This window comes from Chiloscyllium plagiosum, chromosome 5 (genome assembly GCF_004010195.1).
Source record: "Chiloscyllium plagiosum isolate BGI_BamShark_2017 chromosome 5, ASM401019v2, whole genome shotgun sequence".
Taxonomy (NCBI): domain Eukaryota; kingdom Metazoa; phylum Chordata; class Chondrichthyes; order Orectolobiformes; family Hemiscylliidae; genus Chiloscyllium; species Chiloscyllium plagiosum.
The window spans coordinates 78,522,271-78,545,811 of NC_057714.1; the positions used below are offsets into that span (position 1 = coordinate 78,522,271).

General features: G+C 43.3%; 1 protein-coding gene across 1 annotated transcript in view; it reads right to left on the bottom strand.

Annotated features, from left to right (window-relative positions):
• The window catches only part of LOC122550028 (protein AF-10-like), a 148,529-nt gene that overhangs the window by 45,593 nt on the left and 79,395 nt on the right, over positions 1 to 23,541 (bottom strand). The window contains exons 4-5 of the mRNA XM_043690436.1: positions 14,178 to 14,273; positions 12,764 to 13,028 (exon numbers count right to left, since the gene is read on the bottom strand). Of these exons, the coding sequence (XP_043546371.1) occupies positions 12,764 to 13,028; positions 14,178 to 14,273 (361 nt within the window). The remainder of the gene's footprint in view (positions 1 to 12,763; positions 13,029 to 14,177; positions 14,274 to 23,541) is intronic.

Genomic DNA, 23,541 nt, shown 5'->3' on the forward strand with positions numbered 1-23,541 from the left:
TATTTGTTGCCTTTCTAACTCAGTCTTCACTCCTCTTACACAAATTGCTAGTAAAATAGAACAAATATTTTTAGATGAGGTTCCAATTCTGTTAGAGCACAATCACCTTGAGGTGGATAGTTATGGGCTCGAGTCTCACTTCAGAGACCTCAGCATCAAATTTACACTGAAAATCCAATGAGAATTGAGGGTTCCACTATCTTGGATGCTATGTTTTAAATGAAGTGTTTACTTCAAGATCTTGTTTGTGTAAGCAGATGTTAAAAGTTCTCGGCATTATTTTTACCAAGCAACATAAGTTCTTCACCTCTCAGCATCCTAAAATTTATGCCACATTCACTGACAAAGCAGATTATCAAGTCATGAAGTTTGCGATCAGGGGGACTTAGGTATGCACAAACTGGCAGATGTGTATTTCATATTATAACATTTCATGCATCAGCAACTCTCATCCATGAAAGATAGGGACGGCCTCCATTTTGAACAGAGTGGCGAGGAGAAAGGGCGGAAAGAAGCGAGGGCTGCTGGGTAAGTCAGTTTCTCCCACTTAAAAAGGGACTTACCTCGAGAGTCGGGCCTCCATTTTGAACACAGGAGAGAAGGCAGAGTTTTTAAATGGATGAGATCTAAACCAGAGATCCAACTCCCTCCCTCCCACCCACCTCCTCTAACCTTACTAGGAATCTGCAAACTCGGTAAGTTTTAAGGTTCTCTTTTTTTACCTTTTCTTCTCTTCCTTGTTTAGTCCTGTGTGGGCTTTCAGATTAGCAGGGTATTGCATGTTCCTCCTGCTGAATGTGGCAGGTGAGACACACGACATGTCTCTGCCGACCACATCGGCAGGAAGTGCACCCAACTCCAGCTCCTTGAAAAAAAAAGTTGGGTGAACTCTGGATCATCCAGGAGGTTGAGGGAGAAATTGAGAGGATGTACAGGGAGGTGGTCACTCCTCAGACACAGGATAAGGACAGCTGGGTTACAGTCAGGGGGAGGAAAGGGAACCAACAGAGAGAGCAGTTTTGGATACTGCTGGTGGGGACAGTCTACCAGGGAAGAGCCTTAGTTATCAGGTCTCTGGCACTGAAGCTCAGAAGGGAAGGGGGGAGAATAGAAAAGCACTAGTGGTAGGGCACTCAAAAGTTAGATGGATTGACAGGAGACATTGTGGTCAGGAACGGTACTCCCGGAAAGTATGTTGCCAGGGTCCGGGATGTCGCCGCTCGGGTTTACAGGATTCTGAAGGGGGGGGGGAATGATATAGCCAGGAAAAGGATTGAGGATTTGACAAGTGACTACAGAGAGCAAGGTTGGAAGCTGAAGAGCAGGATGAGTAGAGTAGTGATCTCAGGTTTGCTACCGGTGCCACAAGACAGTGAGGCAAGGAACAGTCAGCGAGTGCAGCTTAACACATGGCTGCAAAGCTGGTGAAGGATGGAGGGCTTCAGATACCTAGACCATTAGGATACCTTCTGGGGAAGGTAGGACCTGTACGAGGATGACAGATTGCACTTGAACTGGAAGGGCACAAATGTTCTGGATGGGAGATTTGTTTGTGGTTCAGCAGGGTTTAAACTAGTTTGGCAAGGGGGTGGGACCCAGAGCTACATATCTGAGAGGGGGTAGTTGTCGATGGGGCAGTGACAGGATGTGGTGAATCTATCAGGAAGGTTTTTCACATAATGAAACAAACGGATCGGTTAAAGTGTGTTTGCTTTAACACAAGGAGCATCAGAAATAAGAGTGATGACTTACGGCATGGATCTGTACTTGGGACTATGATACTGTGGCCAAAATGGAGACGTGGGTTTCACAGGGGCAGGAATGATTGATAGATATTCCAGGGTTTAGAACATTTAAAAAGAACAGGGAGGGTGGAAAAAGGAGAGGGTGTAGCATTGCTAATCAGAGAACATATCACAGTTACAAAAACGAAGGTCGTTCAGGAAGGTTTGTCTACTGAGTCAGTATGGGTGGAAGTTAGGAATAGCAAGGGAGCAGCCACCTCATAGGGGGTCTGTAGAAAATCCCCAAACAGCAGTAGGAGATTGAAGAACTCATAGGCCGGCAGATTTTGGAAAAATGTAGATGTAGCAGGTTGTTGTTATGGGTGACTTCAACTTTCCCAATGTTGACTGGAACCTCCTTCATGCAGATGGTTTGGATGGAATTATTTTTTTCAGGTGTGTTCAGGAGGGTTTCCTTATTCAGCATGTGGATAGGCCGACAAGGGGAGGCGCCATTTTGGATTTAAAGCTCAGTAAATGAGCCAGGACAGGTGTCAGTTGGTGACAGTGACCACAACTGCTTCACATTTACCATTGCCTTGGAGATAGAAAGGAGCAGTTACCAAGGGAAGATATCTAATTGGGGAAGAGGAAATTATGATGCTATCAGACAGGAGTTCGGAAGTACAGATTGGGAGCAACTGCTCCACAGAAAGGGCACAGACATGTAGAGACTGTTTAAGGAGCAATTGTTGCGAATGATGCACAAATTTGTTCCTCTGAGACAGGCAAGGGGGTAAGATTAAGGAGCCTTGGATGACAAGAACAGAGGAGCTTCTCGTCAAAGGAAGAAGGCAGCTTACGTAAGGTGGGAGAAGCAAGGATCCGGCACAGCTTTAGAGGATTACAGAGTTGCTAGAAAGGAGCTCAGAAATGGACTGAGAAGAGCCAGGAGAGGGCATGAAAAAGGCTTGGCAGAAAGGATTAGGGAGAACCCAAAAGGCATTTTACTAAAACGTGAGGAATAAGAGAATGATCAGGGAGAAAGTAGCGCCGGTCAGGGGTGGCGTAGGGAACTTGTGCATGGAGTCTGAGCAGATAGGGGAAGCCCTAACTGAGTTTTTGCTTCAGTTTTCACTCAGGAAAGCGATCTTGTTGTGAATGAGAACTTTGAGGAACTGGGAAACAGGCTTGAACAGATCAAGATTGACGAATTTGATGTGCTGGAAAGTTTGGCAAACATTAAGATTGACAAGTCCCCAGAGCCAGACCAGATTTATCCTAGGTTGCTCCGGAAAGTGAGAAAAGAGGTTGCTAAGCTACTTACGAAGAACTTTGCTTCCTCACTCTCCACAGGAGTCATACCTGAGGATTGGAGGGAGGCAAATATTGTTCCTCTTTTCAAGAAGAGGAACAGGGAAATCCCTGGCAATTACAGACCAGTCAGTCTTACGTCTGTGGTCAGCAAGGTTTTGGAAAGAATTCTGAGGGATGGGATGTATGACTATTTGGAAAAGCATAGAGTGATTAAAGGCAATCAGTTTGGCTCTCTCAGGGGCAAGTCATGCCTGACAAAATTTATTGAGTTCTTGGAGGTGGTGACGAGACAGGTCAACGAAGGTCGAGCAGTGGATAAGGTGTAAATGGACTTCAGCAAGGCATTTGATAAGGTTCCCATGGTAGGCTCATTCACAAAGTCAGCAAGAATGGGATATGGGGAGATTTGGATGTCTGGATTCAGAATTGGTTGGCTGACAGAAGGGAGAGAGTGGTTGTAGATGGAAAGCATTCTGTCTGTAGATCAGTGGTGAGTGGTGTCCTGCAGGGCTTTTTTTCTTGGGCCACTGCTCTTTGTAGTTTTTATAAAATGATTTGGATGAGGAGGTTGATGGGTGGGTTAGTAAATTTGCTGATGACACAAAGCTTGGAGGTGCTGTTATAGTATTGAGGGCTATTGTGACATAGACAGGATGCAGAACTGGGCTGAGAAATGGCAGATGGAGTTCAACATGGATAAATGCAAAGTGATGCATTTTGGAAGGTTGAACTTGAATGCTGAATATAGGATTAAAGACAGGATTCTTGGCAGTGTGGAAGAACAGTGGGATCTTGGTGTTCAAGTACATAGATCGCTCAAAGCTGCCATCCAAGTGGACAGGGTTGTTAAGAAAGCATACGGTGTTTTGGCTTTCTGTTTTTGTTTCTGATTGACAGTCATCGGCACCACCTGGTGCTCCCGCGAGGAGGTTGAGCAGTTCATCAACTTCACCAACACATTCCACCCCGACCTTAAATTCACCTGGACCATCTGACACCTCCCTCCCCTTCATGGATCTCTCCATCTCCATTAATGACAACCGACTTCACACTTTTTTTTTTACACAAAACCACCCACTCCCACAGCTACCTGGATTACACCTCTTCCCCACCCTACCTCCTGCAAAAATTCCAATTCCGTATTCCCAATTCCTCTGCCACCGCTGTATCTGCTCCCAGGAGGACAAGTTCCACCACAGATTGCCTCCTTCTTTACAGACCGCAATTTCCCTTCCCATGTGATTGAAGGTGCACTTCAACGCATCTCATCCACATCCCTCACCTCCAACTGTAACAAGGACAGAACCCTCCTGGTCCTCACCTTTCACCCTTCCAACCTTCGCATAAACCGCATCATCTGCCGACATTTCCGCCACCTCCAAACGGACCCCACCACCAGAGATGTATTTCCTCCCCACCCTTTGTCCTGCCACACACATCGTCTTTAGTCAAGGCTCACTGAGGTCTGCGTGTCGGAAATCAAACCCCCCCCCCCCCCCCCCACTCTGCCGAGGTCATGGAGGTCCTGGGCCTCCTCCACCACCACTCCCTCACCACCCAACGACTGGAGGAAGAACGCCTCATCTTCCACCTCGGAACACTTCAACCCCAGGGCATCAATGTGGAATTCACCAGTTTCCTCATTTCCCCTCCCCTCACCTTACCCCAGTTCCAAACTTCCAGCTCAGCACCATCCGAATGACCTGTCCTATCTGCCAATCTCCCTTCCCACCTATCCGCTCTACACTCCCCTCTGACCTATTCACCTTCATCCCCACCTCCATCCATCCATTGTACTCTTTTCTACCTTCTCCCCAGTCCCACTGCCCCCATTTATCTCTCCAACTTGGAGGCTCCCTCCCTCTATTCCTGATAAAGGGCTTTTGCCCGAAATGTCAATTTTCCTGCTCCTTGGATGCTGCCTGACCTGTTGTGCTTTTCCAGCACCACTCTAATCTAGACTCAAGCTTTCAGCATCGGGCAGTCCTCACGTTTGCCTATTACAGAAAGATGGCTGACAGAGGAACAGGATTGGAAGCTCAATGTTCTTGGCCATAGATGATACAGAAAGACTAAAAGGGGAAGTGAGAAAAGAGGGGGAGTAGCTTTTTTGATTAGGGAAAACATCATTGCAGTATTTACGATATTGCTGGTGGATCTTCCAGTAAAGGTGAGTGGAGCGAGAAATAAGAAAGGTATGATCACTTTGGTGGGATTGTACTATAGGCCCCCAGTAGTCAGCAAGAAGTTAAGGAGCAAATATATAGGGAGAGTGAGTTTTGAGAAGATTTGTAGCTCAGGTTGAGGTTCTGGATGTAGGTTTGCCCTCTGAGCTGGAAGGTTAATTTCCAGATGTTTTGTCACCCTACTAGGTAACATCTTCAGTGGGCCTCCGGGAGATCAGAGACAGTTCCAAGCAATAATAGGCTTGTAATAGTAGGGGATGTTAACTTCCCAAACATGAGACTGGGACTGCCATAATTTTAAGGACTTGCATTGGGATTACGGTGTTAAGAACACTTTCTCAATTAAAATGTAGATGGCCTACTACAGAAGGGAGAAAAACTCTACTTCCTCTTGGTAAACAACATATGGCAAGTGACTCAGGTGTTAATGGAGGTGCATTTGGGACCAGTAACCATAATTCAATTCATTTAAAAATAATAATGGAAAGGATAGACCTGGTTCACACGTTTTCAAGTTCTAACTTGGGACAAGGGCAATATTGATGGTATGAGGCAGGAACTTTCAAAACTTCATTGGGAGAGGCGATTCACAGGTAAAATGGACATTAGATTAGATTAGATTACTTACAGTGTGGAAACAGGCCCTTCGGCCCAACCAGTCCACACCGACGCGCCGAAGCGCAACCCACCCATATCCCTACATTTACCCCTTTAACCTAACACTACAGGCAATTTAGCATGGCCAATTCACCTGACCTGCACATCTTTGTGACTGTGGGAGGAAACCGGAGCACCCGGAGGAAACCCACGCAGACACGGGGAGAATGTGCAAACTCCACACAGTCAGTCGCCTGAGTCGGGAATTGAACCCGGGTCTCTGGCGCTGAGGCAGCAGTGCTAACCACTGTGCCACCGTGCCGCCCACTGGCAAGTGAGAAGCTTTCAATTAGAAACAGAGTTCAGAGACAGCAAGAGTTCAGGGACAGCATGTTCTTGTTAGATTGAAGGGCAAGGCTGGTAGGAATAGAGACTTGAGATATTTAGGTCCTGGTCAAGAAAAAGGAGGCCGATGTCAAGTACAGACAGTTGGCATCAAATTAATCCCTGGAGTAGTGCAGGGGTTTAAAGAGGAAATCAGGAGGGCAAAATGGGACATGAAATAGATGGCCTCATTGATCAAAAGCTATGTGTTGAACCACAGAGGATGGGAGATACTCAATGAATACTTCACATCAGAATTTGAAAGACATGGAAGCTAGGTAACTTAGTGCTATCTTGAAAACAATCCAGATTATAAAAAAAGTGGTGCCAGAGATCTTTAACTAGATAAATCCCCAGGACATAATTATATTCCACCACATTAAGAAAAGCTAGGGAAGAAACTATAGGCCACCAAGTAGAGATATTTATCTCATTGACAGCAATGGCCGAGGTACAGGAAAACTGGAGGGTGGCTAATGTTGTGTGACTATTTCAGAAAGGCTGCAAAGAAAAGTCAGGGAACTACAGAACAGTGAGTCTCAGTTGTGCGTAAGCTGTTGGAAGACCAAAAGTCCATAAAACATAGGAACAGAAATTAAGCCAATCAGCCCATTGAGTCTGGTCTGCCATTCAATCATGGCTGATAAGTTTCTCAACCCGATCCTCCTGCTTTCTCCCCGTAACCCTTGACCCCCTTGACACTCAATAACCTTAAATACTCTCAACGACCTGGCCTCCACAGCCTGCTGTGGCAATGAATTCCAAATAAATCCAGTGAATTCTAACTGAAGAAGTTTCTCATTATTTCCATTCTAAAACATCTTCCCTTGACTCCAACGCTGTGCCATCAGGTCCTAGTCTCTCATACCTTTGGAAGCATCTTTCCAACATCTACTCGGTCCAGACCAGTCAGTATTCTGTACATTTCAATTAGATCATCTTCATCCTTTTAAATTCTATTGAGTACAGACCCAGAGTCACAGAGATGTACAGCACTCTCACAGACCCTTCGGTCCAACTCATTCATGCTGACCAGATATCTTCACCTAATCTACTTCCATCTTCTAGCACTTGGTCTATATCCCTCGAAACCCTTCCTATTCATACACCCATCCAGATGCCTTTTAAATGTTGCATTGAACCAGCCTCCACCACTTCCTTTGGCAGCTCATCCCAAACACACCATCCTGTGAGAAAAAGTTGCCCCTTAGGTCCCTTTTGTAACTTTCTCCTCTCACCCTAAATCTAGGCCCTCTAGGACTGGACTCCCCCATCCAGGGAAAATACTTTGTCTATTTATCCTATCCCCTCATGATTTTATAAATCTCTATAAGGTCACCCCACAGTCTCCAATGCTCCAGGGAAAACAGCCCCAGCCCATTCAGCCTCTTCGTTTAGCTCAAATTCTCCAACCTGGGCAATATCTTTATAAATCTTTTCTAAACTGTTTCAAGATTCACAACATCCTTCCCATAGGATGGAGACCAGAATTGCACGCAATATTCCGAAGTGGCCTAACCAATGTCCTGTACAGCCCCAAAATGATCTCCCAACCACTATACTCAATACCCTGACCAATAAAGGAAAGCATACCGAATGCATTCTTCACCATCCTATCCACCTGTGACTCTACTTTCAAGGAACTATCAACCTGCACTTGAAGGTCTCTTTGTTCAGCAATACTCCCCAGGATCTTACCATTAGGTGTATAAGTCCTGCTAAGATTTGCCTTTCCAAACTGCAGCAACTTATATTTATCTAAATTAAACTCCATCTGCCACTTCTCAGCCCATGGTCCATCTGATCAAGATCCCATTGTACTCTACTGAAGTAACCTTCTTCGCCATCCACTAGACCTCCAATTTTGCTGTCATCTGCAAACTTAATAACTATACCTCCTATGTTCCATCCAAATCATTTATATAAATTTGGATGGAACGTAGGAGGTATAGTTAGTAAGTTTGCAGATGACACCAAAATTGCCAGTGGACCCAGCACTGATCCTTGTGGCACACCACTGGTCACAAGCCTTCAGTCTTAAAAACAACCCTACACCTCCACCCTCTGTCTTCTACCTTTGAGCCAGTTCTGTATCCAAATGGCTAATTCTCTCCATATTCCATGAGATCTAACCTTGCTAACCAGTCTCCCATAAAGTACTTGAACACTTTACTGAACTCCATATAGATCACATTTGCCGCTTTGCTCTCATCAATCCTCTTTGATACTTTGATACTTCTTCAAAAAACTCAATCAAGTTTGTGAGACATGATTTCTCATGCACAAAGCCATGTTGACTATCCCTAATGAGCCACTTCTTTGCCCACTCTCCTAACCTGTCCAAATTAGATTAGATTACTTAGTGTGGAAACAGGCCCTTCGGCCCAACAGGTCCACACTGACCCGAAGCGCACCCCACCCAAACCCATTCCCCTACATTTACCCCTTCACCTAACACTACGGGCAACTTAGCATGTCCAATTTACCTCACCTGCACATTTTTGGACTGTGGGAGGAAACCAGAGCACCCGGAGGAAACCCACGCAGACACGGGGAGAATGTGCAAAATCCTTCTGAAGCCTCCCTGCCTCTTCAATGCAACCTGTCCCTCTACCTATCTTCATATCATCTGCAAACTTAGCCAGAATGCCCTCAGTTCCTTAATCTAGATTGTTAATGTATAAAGTGAAAAGTTTAGTCCCACTGAGCTTTGTGGAACATCATTTGTCATCAGCTACCATCCTAAGAAGGACCCTTTTTCCCCCCACTCTCTGCTTTCTGCCAGACAACCAAGCTTCTATCCATGCGAGCACCTTGCCTCTAACACCAGAGGCCCTTATCTTACTCAGTAGCTTCCTGTGCAGCCCTTTATCAAAGGCTTTCTTGAAGTCCAGGTAGATAACGTCCATTGGCTCTCGTTGGTCTAACTTGCTTGTTACTTCCTCAAAGAATTCTAGCAGATTTGTCAGACATGACCTCCCCTTGATGAAACCATGCTGACTTTGCCCTATTGTACCATACACTTCCAAGTATTCAAAAATCTCATCCTTCACAATGGATTTCAGAATGTTACTCATGACTGAGGTTAAGCTAATCGGTCTGTAATTTTCCACCTTTTGCCTTACTCCCTTTTTAAACAGGGCTGTCATGTTAGCGATTTTCCAGATGTCTGGGACCCGCCTCAATTCTACCGATTCCTGAAAGATCACCACTAATGCCTCCACTATCTCTTCAGCTATCTCCCATAGAGCTCTGGAGTGTAGTCCATCTGTTCCAGGTGATTTATCCACCTTCAAGCTATTCAGTTCTCTATCTTTGGTGATGGCCACCATACTCAGCTCTGCCCCCTCACTCTTGAATTTTTGGGATATTACTAGTGTCTTCCCTTGTGAAGATTGACTCAAAGTAATTATTCAGTTTCTCAGCCAATCCCTTGTTCCCACATCCCTCTCCAGCGTCATTTTCCAGCAGTCCAATGTCCACTTTTGCCCTTTATATATCTAAGGGAACTCTTACTGTCTTCCTTTATATTACTGACTAGCTTACCTTCATATTTAATCATCTCCCTCAATTTTTTTTGTTGCCCTCTGTCGGTCTTTGTAAGCTTCCCAATCCTCTGGTTTCCACTACCCTTTGCCACACTATATGCATTCTCTTTTGCTTTTATGCTATCCCTGACTTCCCTCGTCAACCATAGTTGCCTCATCCTCCCTGTACCAAGTTTCCTTTTCCTCAGAATGAATCTCTGCTGCGCCTCCTGAATTACTCCCAGAAACTCCTGCCAGGGATTCTAAGACACAGGATTTGGAAACACAAGGACTGATCAGCATGGCTTTGGGCATGGGAAATCATGTCTCTCAAACTTGAGGTTTTTTTCTCAAGAGTTGACCAAGAAGATAGATGAAGGCAGAGCAGCAGAGGCTGCTGGTAGAGAGCTGTTGTTCAGACTGGAGGTCTGTGATCAGCAGTGTGCCACAAATATCATTTTGTCATTTATATACATGATTTGGATGAGAATATAGGAGGTATGGTTACTAAGTTTGTAGATGAAACCAAAATTTGTGGTACAGTGGACAGTGAAGACAGTTTTCTAAGACTACAATGGAATCTTGATCAACTGGGCCAGTGGGCCAAGGAATGGCAGATGGAGTTTAATTCAGGTAAAAGCGAAAGGTTACATTTTGGTAACACAAACCAAGGCAGGGTAGGAGTTACACAGTTAATGGTAGGACTATAGGGAGTACTGTCAGAGAGACGCAAGGGTTCAGTTCCTTCAAAGTGCATGACATGTAGATAGGGTGGTGAAGATGGTATTTGGCACGCTTTCCTTCAATAGTCTGAGCATGGAGTACAAGAGTTGGCATATCATGTTATGACTGTACAAGACATTGGTAAGGCCATATTCGGAGTACTGTTTATAACTCTGGTCACCTGCTATAGGATGCACGTTATTAAAATGGTAAGGGTGCAAAAAAGATTTACGAGGATGTTGTCGAGACTGGAGGGTTTGAATTAACAGGAAAGACTGGATAGGCTGGGACCTTTATCCTTGGAGTATAGAAAGCTGAGCGGTGACCTTAAAGAGGTTTATTAAATCATGAGAAGCACAGATAAGGTGAATAGCCAAGGTCTTTTCCACAGGATGGGGGATTCCAAAACAAGAGGGCGTAAGTTTAAGGTGAGAGGGTAAAGATTTAAAAGGGACCTGAAAGGCAACATTTTCCCCCACAGAGAGTGGTGCATTTATGGAACAAGTTGCCAGAGGAAGTGGTAGAGATTACAATTACAACACTTAATAGACATTTGGACAGGTACGTGGATAGGAAAGATTTAGAGGAATACAGGCCGATCAAGACTAGCTAATTTAGGAAACCCGTTCGGCACAGGCAAGTTGAGCCGAATGGTATGACTCCATGACTTTGACCCTGCAATGCACATACTTCACACAATTTTATTCTTTGGGAAATTATAAAGTGAAAACAGTCAGAACCGAGGATCAAATTACTGTCACTTCCCTGTACCCTATAACCTGAAAATTTAGCTGTAGAAAACAGCACCATAGTCAGAAGCAACAGAACGAAAACTTCAAATTTTGAAAACAGGTGTTAATTTTGTCATTTACTGTGCTGAAATACATTTTTTGAACAAAAATAAGGTTAAATAATCACTAAGAGCCTTTCTGTTTCACAGTTGGATTTTTTTGAGTGTACAGTATTTATTTCAACACCCTGTTCCAGAGAAGGAATGAGAAAAATATCAATGACCTAACAATAGCAGTCCTATGCCATATCATTCATTTGGTTTTACAGCGTGCTTGATTCACTCAAGTTAGAAATGCTGTGGAAACTCAGGTTACTCAAAATGTCAGTACTTTCATTTTTAAACTTTAATTTGGTTCTTGAAATTTGAAGACCAACGTATAACCAGTATGCTATATGCTGGTCAGAAGACTACAAACTCACTGTCCCTTCTCAAATAAAACTTTTTCTCCCCTCTTTATACCCCGCCACTCTCACTCTTCCACATGCACACAGCAAAACCCAGCTTATTTTGCCTTGAAATTCCCAAGGATTTTGTAGTTCACATGCTTGTTGGCATTTGCTTTGCACAGGTACATGAAATTGTCTTTAGTCTTGCTTAATTGATGCTGTCATACAAATTATGAAGCGATGGTTACTGCAGCTCCATTTTTTAGAATATTATTGCAAAAACAGTCTTGTCAAGTACCTTTACCAAAATAAAAACTGAATTGAAGATGGCTTACATGCAATGTTTTGACAATATGCTTGTTACAGAATCTGAATTCATCTTACATTGCTCCAAAAATTATCTGTGACACACCTTTAATTAACCAGCATTTTAACTTTGTGCTCTGTAATTCATAGTTCTCTCTAAAGATATATTCTAATTTCATAATCCCTAAACTAGATCATACTGTATTAACTAAATCACTATTTTTCAAAGATCATGACGGATTGTATATTTTACATTCATTCTGGTTTAACTAATCTCTAATTATTACTGTATAAAGCATGTTCTTTTATATTATGCAAAATTTACAGTCCAAGCTGTAATAGAGTCAATTTATGATACAAGAAACCACAGTAGATCAGGCATCATCCTGATGAAGGGCTTATGCCCGAAACATCAATTCTCCTGCTCCTTGGATGCTGCCTGACCTGCTGGGCTTTCCCAGCAAAACACTCTCGACACTGATCTCCAGCATCTACAGTCCTCACTTTCTCCTATTCAATTTATGATAATTCTGGATTATCCTGTGATTCAAATTAAGCAAAAGGTATTGCAATATAACACTAAATTTATTTTAAAATTATCAGATAACTCCTTTTAACGGTTTTAAATGCATGAAGCCCAAACCTAAATCAGTGGTTTTGATTTATGCTAAATATAATTGCTGAGTGTGATCAATTTATTAGCCAATGCACCAAAGCTGGCAAATACTTTTATTCTTCTGCTTTATGCTTTTAAACAAAATATTAACATACCAATCAGAACAAGAACAAATTGCCAAGCGTGTTGTTAATGTATGCATACCTTGTGGAAAAGGGCTTGTTGATGCTGTTGGAACAGAGGAACAAGTCGAAGTTTTTCCAATGCCTGGTTTCCTTCCCCTCTGACTAGAACCATGTCCTCCTGACTTTTTCCCTTTGACCTCCAAGCCTTTAATCTCAGCATTTTCATTCCCACTTGAAGGATGAGTTGATACTTCCTGGAAATTTGCATTTGTAAATCGAGCAGTAGTTTCTTCCAACCTCTTCAAGGATCCAGATATAAAGCCGGTGCTACTGCTTGTATAAGTCTAAACATTTATGAATAAAGAAAGTATAGAGCTTAAAAATCCTAATAGTTAACAGGGATACCGCTTCAGCCAAAACACAGCTACCAATATAGTTCAATGCCCCATGACTGTTTGTATGGTTTGTAATGCATGCACTATCAATGCACCTGAGAACAATAAACTTATCTATACCAACTGTAGTAGTGCTGGCTATTAAGAATTTAACAGTTATATTAGAAAACACAGACCCGTATTTACTCCAGATTCAACAAAATTTATATTGAGGCATTGAAACACTGCTTAATCACTGGAGATGTGCCTAATTATACAAATATTCCTAAAAATTTTAAAACTACTTTTGTGCCTTCACATAATTGTTATGTATGTTACAATTATTGCCACTGTAATTGGGAATATCATAACTCCCCAACTATTTTAAATCTATCTGCTTTAGCACACATTAGTGGAGAATGTCTCAAATAAGGATAGGGAATTATAGTTTCAAACTTTCCACTACTGCCTAAAATTAGTTTTCTTTCAGTTATTCACTGATTAAGAGAGAAGGATTTCAATCTCAGAACCTAACAATGACATTCAAATTACCTGTGGAGCTGGATTTCATCAGAAGCATAAATATCAAATATGAAGCTTCCGTGTTTGGTTGGCTTGCCTCTCTGATAACCAGCAATGGGGTAAGAACTTTCAGCAGATTTCCTGGAACAGCACCAACATTGTGGCACCCAGTTTGCCCCCTCAACCCATGTGCCAACCTGCCCCAAGAATTCATGAAATTCAGAAATCTGCTTAAATCTAACAAAGTCAATTTAGTTAGTACAATGTACCTCTCTGTGCCCATGGAACTGAACCCCACCTTCAGAGAAGGGCAAAAAGATATGCACATCTATGACGAGACCAAATGTCCACCAAAAGTTACCCTGATCCTTCAGTCTATAAAAGCAAGAAAAATTGAAATGCCTGATTTATTACTGAGTACATTTGGGGTAAAATGCACGTCAAACTACATGAAAATTCGTACCAAGGTTTAACATCCTGACCATAAAACATTTTCCAGCATTGCCATACAAGTAAGAATTGCAAAACTATGTTTATACTTGGGATTTCATATCATTAATCCAATATACTGAACGACCCACTTTTTAAAACACTTACCTTTTCAGTTGTCACAGTGAGAGATGGAACTGTAGATGACAAGTCCAAAGGTTTCTTGATTTTCTGTTGTCTATATTTATCCCTGTCCTTCTGTTTCTGCAAAAAAGTGTTTGTGAAAAGCCATAAATTATTAATTTTGAAACATTCTTCTGTGAACATTTCACAGTTAATTTTGAATTTTCATATTTCAAGTGTATCTATCCCACATGAAACTGCATTGCTGAAGGCCCCATCCATGCTGACGTATTATGGTTCCCTGTCTGCTAGCAGGTATTTACAAGCCTTCTAAGTCAAATCTTCCCTTAGGCCCACCATTGTCAGTTGATAACATCAACTACCTACTTTGGGATTTTCTTTTTCAAAGACTCTGCTGCTTCACCTGGTCTCATTTAAGACTCTCCACAAAGCTCAAAAGTTTACTTTTGTTCAGCATTTGACATTTCTTGTGGCTCTGTAATGTAATTTGTTTGTTTTTTAAATTTTGTTTTTCAAACACAAACCATCTAAATGGGATTCTCATCTACCCTGTGCTCTGCAATAAGACAAACTACACTGTTTAAAAAAAAAAAAGAACTGTGGATGCTGTAATGCAAAAACAAAAACAGAAATTGAGTTGGTGCAATGTATTTCTCTGTGCCCATGGAACTGAATCCCACCTTCAGAGAGGGTAAAGAAGAAAAGCACATTCATCTCCAGACCAAATGTCATCATTAGCTGCCAGTTCTGCCACCTCCAGAGGGATGACAGCACCAAACACATATTCCATTTCTGTCCCCATCCCTGTCAGCATTCTGCAGGTATTGTTCCCTTCAGACACCCCGGTCCACTCTTCCTTCACTCCCAACAACCCCCTACAGCACCGTCCCCTGAAACCGCAGAAGGTGTAACGTCTGTCCATTTCTTTGCTCTCTCCTCAGCATTGAAGGGCCCAAACATACCTTGCAAGGGAAACAGTGCTTTACCTGCACTTCACACAATCTAAATATACTATATTCACTGCTCATGACGTGGTCTCCTCTACATTGACGAAACAAAGCCAGACTGGGTGACGGCTTCATGGAACATCTATGTTCTGCCCATAAAAAAGACCCTGAGCTTCCAGTTGCCTGCCACTTCAATACACCACTGTGTTCCCTGGCCAACATCTCTATGATAGGCTTGCTGCAGTGCTCCAGCAGAGCTCACCATAAGCTGGAAGAACACAACAACTTTCTGGTTGGGGACCCTGCAGCCCTCTAGCCTCAATATCAAGTTCAACAACTTTAGGGCTTGAGTTCTCCCATGTCTTTACCCGAACCCCCACACACCAGTGCCAAACTTTTTGACTCTGACCTGAAGCACCTGCAATCCTCACTTTCTCCTTGTTGTCGCATAGTCTGATATCACAAACTGTTAGCCACTAACAGTCCCCATTAATAGCTATTCACCCACCTCGCCAGATCATTATCCACTTCATCTGTCCAACTATTCTCCTCTCTCTTTGGGCTCTATCCCTACCTATCATTTACTTCTTACACCCTCCACCTATCCTATACTCTGCAAATAAACTGACATTTTCCTGGCTACCATCATTTGTCAGGAAGAGCCACTCGACCCAGAACTTTAACTCTGATTTCTCTCCACAGGTGCTGTCAGACCTGCTGAGCTTCTTCAGCAATTTCTGTTTTTGAAACAAAACTGTTAGACCTACAATTAAAATATTAGCAATTATAAAAACACACACAAAAAAACCACTCTGTCTAGTAAAAGGGGCAAACAAATCATCAGCGAGGCCATTATGACTTAATAAGTAATTACATTGGAAATGTGTTTAAAACAGCTCTCGGAAAGAAAAAAAAAGACAGACAATCATTCAGTTTCTGTACAATTACTTTTAATGCATGAAGCAGATTGAACGGTGCAACAGATCTAACCAATTTTAAATCCAAGTCACAACAGTATCTTTCATTTTAGGTTAGATTATTTCATGAGCTGCAAGTCTTCTCAAGTCTGTTATATGAAGTGGTATTGAAGGTCTTTTTAAAGTTCACATACACAAAAACAGCATTATCCTCAACAACTATTAACTTTTCATAAACCTCCAGCAAATTAGTCAAATACTATTCCTTTTTAGAAATCTCTGCTGCCCCTTCCTAAACAATCCATCTTTCCCATGTGACTTCGCATTCTATCCAAAATAATTGATTCTAGGAACTTCTCATCACTGAAATTAAACTGATTGGTCCCTAATTGTTGGGGACTTTTTAAACCGTTTGAGCCTTTGGAATCCCCTTTAATATTAACTACTAGCCTTTACTCATAAACCCTCTTTGCTACTTATATTTTCTTTCTCACCTCCTTTCTGAGTCTCAGCTTGGTTCTCAATTGTATTTTCTCCATGGCATCTGTCAGGAACACACAAGTGCTTTTTTGTGTTATTTTCTTTTCCCTTTTGAGGGAATATACCCCAGTTGTGCCAGAGTCATCTCTTCTTTGGAAGTAGCCCATACACAGATAGTTTTCCGACCAATCTTTAATTGCCGACCAACTCTTGACTTGCCCCACTTAAAGTCAGCTCTCACCCAGTTAATTAATCTTACATTGGCTTGCCCTTTATTGTCCACCACCATCTTAAACCTTATAATGCAATGATCAGTATTCATTGAACACTCCGTAACTGACACTTGCTCAACCTAGCCCGTGTTATTCCATGAACCAGATTCAGCAATGCTTCTTTTATGTTTGGACTGCATATATACTGCTGTAGAAAATTCTCCTGTACACAAAGACTGCTTGCCCCTCACTCCTCTCTACAGTACCAGTAGCCTAATCCATACTTGGATAAGTGAAGCACCACATAACTCGTCTATGATTTTTGTCTTTTCTGAAATCTCCTTGCAAATTTGCTCCTCTACATCATTTCAACCAGTGACTGTTTATAAAAGAGTACACTAAGCAATATAATTGTATCCATTTTGCACCTTTGTTCTAGACAAATTAATTTCATCCTTAAACCCTCCGGGATCTCGCTTTCTGCATCACTGACACTGTTCTCCTGAACCAATACTGCCAACTCTCACCCTTGATTCTCCCTTTGCTAAACACATTTCAACTAGGAATATTTAAAACCCAGTCCCACTCTTCCTTACGCAAAATCTCTGTTGTAACAATCTGCACATTCCCCTCCAAGCTGTGTACCATTCCTGACTCTGAACTATCACAATTCCTTTATAGTTGCTGGTAAAAACCCTTGAGTTTCCACTAGAATAGTACTTACATCACAATGAAAACAACAGCTCAAGGCAGCTCACCAGCAACTTCTCAGGGACTTTTGGAAGTGGGCAATAAATGCTGATCTCAGAAGAGTGGAAGGGTCACAGAACCAAAACATTAACTCTGATTTCTCTCACAGACCTGTTGAGCTTTTCCAGCAATCGCTATTTTTATTTCTGACCTAGCTAATACTGCCTTGAATTAATTTTTTTTTTCAATTCTCATCCAGCACCATATGCAAAGATTCCTGATGAAGGGCTTATGCCCTCCTGCTGCTCAGATGCTGCATGATCTGCTGTGCTTTTCGAGCACCGCACTCCTGACTCCGATCTCCAGCATCTGCAGTCCTCACTTTCCCAAAATTCTGTTGAACCATATCAGCTGGTTTCAAATGAGGGATGATCATACTTGTGCTAACTGACCCTTCCAATGGCACCTGGATTTTAATCCTCATCCTTTTTCTCAATTCTCTCTTTATGATCAGGCCATTCCAGTTTGGATGTCATCTTCCAGAGCAGCACAGTGGCTCGGTGGCTAGCACTGCTGCCTCAGCACCAGGATCCCAGGTTCGATTCCAGCCTTGGGCGACTGTCTGCGTGGAGTTTCCTTCAGGTGCTCCGGTTTCCACCCACAGTCCAAAGATGTGCAGGTCAGGTGAATTGGCCATGCTAAATTACCCGTAGTGTTAGGTGCATTAATCAGAGAGAAATGGGACTGGGTGGGTTACTCTTCAGAGGGTCGGTGTGGACTTGTTGGGCCAAAGGGCCTGTTTCCACACTGTAGGGAATCTAATCTAATACAGCCTATGAAATTTCCGAAAATAACAAATTCTGGCCTCTTGCACATTTGATTTTGAATACTCCACTATAGGTAGATGTAAACGTCCTTGCAGACATCTTTTTGCTAAACTATATAATTCCTTCACTAAAATCATTCCAAGTATCTACTTACAAGAGACTCCCAAACGTTCCTGTTTTGATTTCAATCTTTCTTCATTTCTCCTTCTAAATCAAGATGTCAAAAAGAAATCTTAAGCAATAAAACTGTTAATCAAAGGATTGTCCCCAGATTACCGCTCCTGCACTCTCTTCAACATTGTACCATTTAGCATACATTAGTAGGAAGATTTAGGAAAAACAAAGAGAATTTAAATATTCTTATATTACGGCCATGTTCTTATTACATTGTGCTGACAAGTTATCCGGTCCTGATGGCCGTCATCAATGAAACAGGTGAGTAATGAGATACTAGATGTGACCATGTTACTTTTAGAAAATTTGCGAGATTTGGAAAAGTTCAATTTATACTGATGACAAAGGAATAGTAAGGCAAAAAAGTGAGGACTGCAGATGCTGGAGCTTAGAATCAAATGTGTAGAGCTGGAAAAGTACAGCAGGTAAGACAGCATCAGAGAAGCAGGAAAATCGATGATTCGGGCAAAAGCCCTTCGTTAGCAATGAGCGCATGACTAAATCAGACTTGCTAACACCAAATGTTTTAATTTCACAGTGCTGAAATATTCAATAACCCTCAAAATTACCCATAGTTCCTAACCAAACTTTGTAAGTAAAGTATATCAGACACAGTATTTATAACTTAAAAAGAAGTTAAATTGGCAAGAATACTCCAACTTTAGCACAGCAAAACTAAACAAGGCAGTGTAGTTAACATGTCTGATTAAAAACCAATCTTTCTAGATCACAGCCATCACACACACACACCAACAGACTGAAACGGTGAAGGGATAAATTAAAAGAGAAGTAAAAGAGTTGTAACAAAATGTTTCAAACAATGGTTGTTAACCCTTCATGCATCTTTGGATTTGTTGTTCCAGACACATGGGATGGTACACTTTGTTTGAATTCTAAAGTCATTTGCTAATGATTCTGCTGACTGCTGGAGACTTCTATTTGTCTTTGAGACCAGGTTATGGAGTCATAGAGATGTACAGCACAGAAACAGACCCTTCGGTCCAACTTGGCCATGCCAACCAGATATCCTGAATTAATATAGTTCCATTTGTCAGCAAATAGGCCACATCCCTCTAAACTCTACGTATTCATAAACCCATTTAGAAGCCTTGTAAAAATGTAATTATCCCAGTCTACACCACTTCCTCTGGCAGTTCCTCCCATACACACGCCATCCTTTGTATGAAACCACTGCCCCTTAGGTCCCTTTTAAATCTTTCCCTCGCACCCTAAACCTATACACTCTAGTTCTCACTCACCCCCGGAGAAAAGACCTTGTCTATTTACCCTATTCACGTCCCTCATGACTTTATAAACCTCTAAACGGTCACCCATCAGTCTCCGATGCTTCAGGGAAAACACCTCCAAGCCTATTCAGCCTCTCCCTATAGTTTAAACCCTCCAACCGTGGCAACATCCTTGTAACTCTTTTCTGAATCCTTTCAAATTTCACAATATCTTTCCTTTCGGAGGGAGACCAGAACTGCACACAATATTCCAAAAGTGTTCTAACCAAAGTTCTGTACAGCCACAGCATGACCTCTCAACTCCTATACCCAATGTTTGACCAATAAAGGAAAGCATATCAAACACCTTTTTACTACTATCCAAAGCACAAACCTGCACCTAACTCATATTCATTATCTCCAGGAATGTCTGCACCGACAGCGAGGCAGCAAGTAGAATTGCCAGAGCAAGGTCAGCATTTTTCTTTTTACAACAGACTGTGGAGGAACCAAGGCATCAAACATACAATCAAACCTAAATAAAAGTAAAATACTGCAAATCTGAAATAAAGAGGAAATCTTGCGATTTTTGTGAAGATTGGTAGCTCAGGTTGTAAGCTTGCTCGCTAAGCTGGAAAATTTGTTCTCAGATGTTTTGTCACCATGCTAGGTAACATCAGTGACAAAAAGTGTTGTGGCTGGAAAAGCACAGCCGGTCAGGCAACATCTGAGGAGCAGGAGAGTCGACGTTTCGAACATTAGCTCTTCATCAGAAATGGGGGGGGTTTGCTGGGAATGTGGTAGGTCGGAGAGGAGAGTGGAGCGAATAGGAGGGAAGGGAAATGGACATGGACAGGTAGAACAGTGCCAAGCTAGACGGTTGGATCTAGGATAAGGTTGGGACAAGGGAAATGAGGAAACTGGGAGGGGGAGTTGAAGTGTTTGGCCAAAGGGTGGTGGGGTTGATTGGCGCCTGTGTCCCAGAGATGTTCTCTGAAACGTTCCGCAAATTGGCAGGTAGAGGGGGCCACATCAAAGCAACATACACAGTTGATGATGTGTGTGGAAGTACAGGTCAATCTCTGTTGGATATGGAAGGATCCTTTGGGACCCTGGACAGAGTGAGAGGGGAGGTGTACGTGCAGGGTTTGCACTTCTTGGTGGCAAGGGAAACTGCTGGGAGTAGAAGGTGGGTTCATGGGGTGTGTGGACCTAACAAGGGCGTCGCTGAGGGAATGGTCTCTGTGGAACACAGATAGGATTGGGGAGGGAAATATATCCCTGGTGGTGGGGTCTGTTTGTAGGTGGTGGAAATGGATAGAACCTCTCTGTTCCTCACCTTCCAGCCCACCAACCTCTGCATACCTGGTCCCCTTAGTCCAGAATCTCCCCACATACATTCGGGACACCACCCACGTCTTCCACCACCTTCGAGACTTTCATTTCCCAGGTCTCTCATCTTCACTATGGGCATCTAGTCCCTGTACACATCCATCCGGCATGACGAAAGGTGACCAAGCCCTCTGTTTGTTCCTGTCCTGCTGACCCAACCAATACCCTTCCAATAACACAATCATTCGATTGGTTGAACTGGTCCTCACCCTCACCAATTTCTCCGCTGAATCCTTCCATTTTCTCCAGACCAGAGGGGTAGCCATGGACACCCGCATGGGCTCCAGCTCTGCCTGCCTCTTTGGGGACGTGGTCCATCTTCCACAGCTACACCGCCAAAACTCTCTGCACCTTTTTTTCTGCTACATCGATGTGTGTATAGGTGCTAGCTCGTGCTCCCACGAGGAGGTAAACAGTTCAATTTCATGAACACCTTCCACCCTGACCTCAGGTTCACCTGGACCATCTTGGGCACCTTAATCCTCTTCCTGGACCTCTCCATCTCCATTTCCATTTCCGGCTACCGACTCAACACTGATATATACTTTAAACCCACTGCCTCCCACAGCTACCTGGACTATGCCACCTCCCACCTTGTCTCCTGCAAAAACATTATCCCTTACTCCCAGTTCCTCTGCCTCAGCCCATCTGCTCCGACCAGTTCCACCATAGAACATCCCAGATGGCCTAATATTTCAATGACAACAATTTCCCATCCCATATGGTCAACGATACCCTCCAATGCATCTCCTCAACTGCCCGTACCTCCACCCTTTAACTCCACCCCTCCAATCACAACAAGGACAGAAACCCCCTGGCCCTCACCTTCCACCCCACCAACCTCTGGATGCAATGCATCATCTTCTGCCTTTTCCACCACCTACAAACATACCCCACCACCATGGATATATTTCCCTGCCCACCCCTGTCTGCATTCGACAGAGGCCATTCCCTCCGCAGCTCCTTTGTTAGGTCCACGCCTCCACCAACTCATCCTTTGCTCTGCCACCTTCCTCACCACCAGAAGTGCAAAACCTGTGCTCATGCTTTGCCCCTCATCTCCATCCAAGGACCCAAATTGACAGATTTACCTGTACTTCCTCTATTGTGTCCATTGCTCTTGATGTGGTCTCTTGTACATTGGGGAGACAGGATGCCAATTTGCAGAACATTTCAGAGAACATTTCTGGGACACACTCACCAATCAGACCACTTCATCTCCCCCTCCCACTTTGCCAAGGACATGCAAGTCCTTGCTCTCCTCCACCACCAAACTCTAGCCACCCAATGCCTGGAGGAAGAATGCCTCATCTTCCACCTTGGGACCCTCTAACCACACAGGATCAATGTTGATTTCACCTGTTTTCTCATTTCGCCTGCCCCCACCTTACCCCAGTTCAAACCCTCAAACTTGGCACTGCCCTCTTGAACTGTCTAACCTGTCTATCTCCCTGCCCTCCTATCCGCTCCACCCTCCTCTCTGACCTATTACTATCACCCCTCACCTTCATCTACCTATTGCATTCCCAGCGATCGTGCCCCCCTGCTCCACCCCCTTCCATTTATCACTCAGCCCTTTGGCTCATTCCAGACGAAGAGATTATGCTCGAAATGTTGACTCTCCTGCTCCTTGGATGCTGCCTGACCAGCTGTGCTTTTCCAGCACCACACTTTTCGACTCTGATCTCCAGTACCTGCAGTCCTCACTTTCTCCAAACATCAGTAGTGAGCCTCCGTTTAAACACTGCTGTACTGTCCTGCTTTCTATGTGTGTGTCTTGGTCTTTTGTGGTGGGGGATATCACAGAGAGGTTGGTAAATAGGGTCCATATCAACATGCTTGTTAAAGTTCCAGTTTGAATACCAGGCCTTGAGGAATTACTGTGCATGTCTTTGTTAAGCCTGTCCCAGGATGGATGCATTATCCCAATCAAACTGGTGTCCCTCGTCATCTGTGTGTAAGGATACTAATGATAGTTGGCCATATTTTGGTGGCTAACTGGTGCTTGTGTATCCTGGTGGCTAGTTTCCTGCCAGTCTGACCGATGTACCGCTTATTGCACTCCTTGCAGGGTATTGTGTATATGTCTTTTGTTCTGCTGGTTGGTGGTACAGGATCTTTTAGAGTTATCAAGAGCTGTTTCGGTGTGTTGGTAGGTTTGTGAGCTACTATGGTGCCAAGAAACCATGTCAAACTAGTAGACCTATGTTTCACAACCCATTTCACCCTCAACAAGATCTACAAACAAATCAACATGGCATCACCAATATCAGGATTCTTGGCAGAAGCAATTATGTAGAGGTTAGAACGAGTTGCCCTCCCCATGATTCAGCCCAAGCTTTGGATCCGCTATGTGGATGACATCTTCATCATGAAATGGAACAATGCAAATAAAACCCACAAACACATGATCATCCTCCTTACTGGTATAAAGTTCACCAAAGAAGAAAACAACAGACTCCCCTTCCTTGATGTCACAGTAGAATGAAAATCCAATGGAGGGATACAGACCAGCGTTGACAG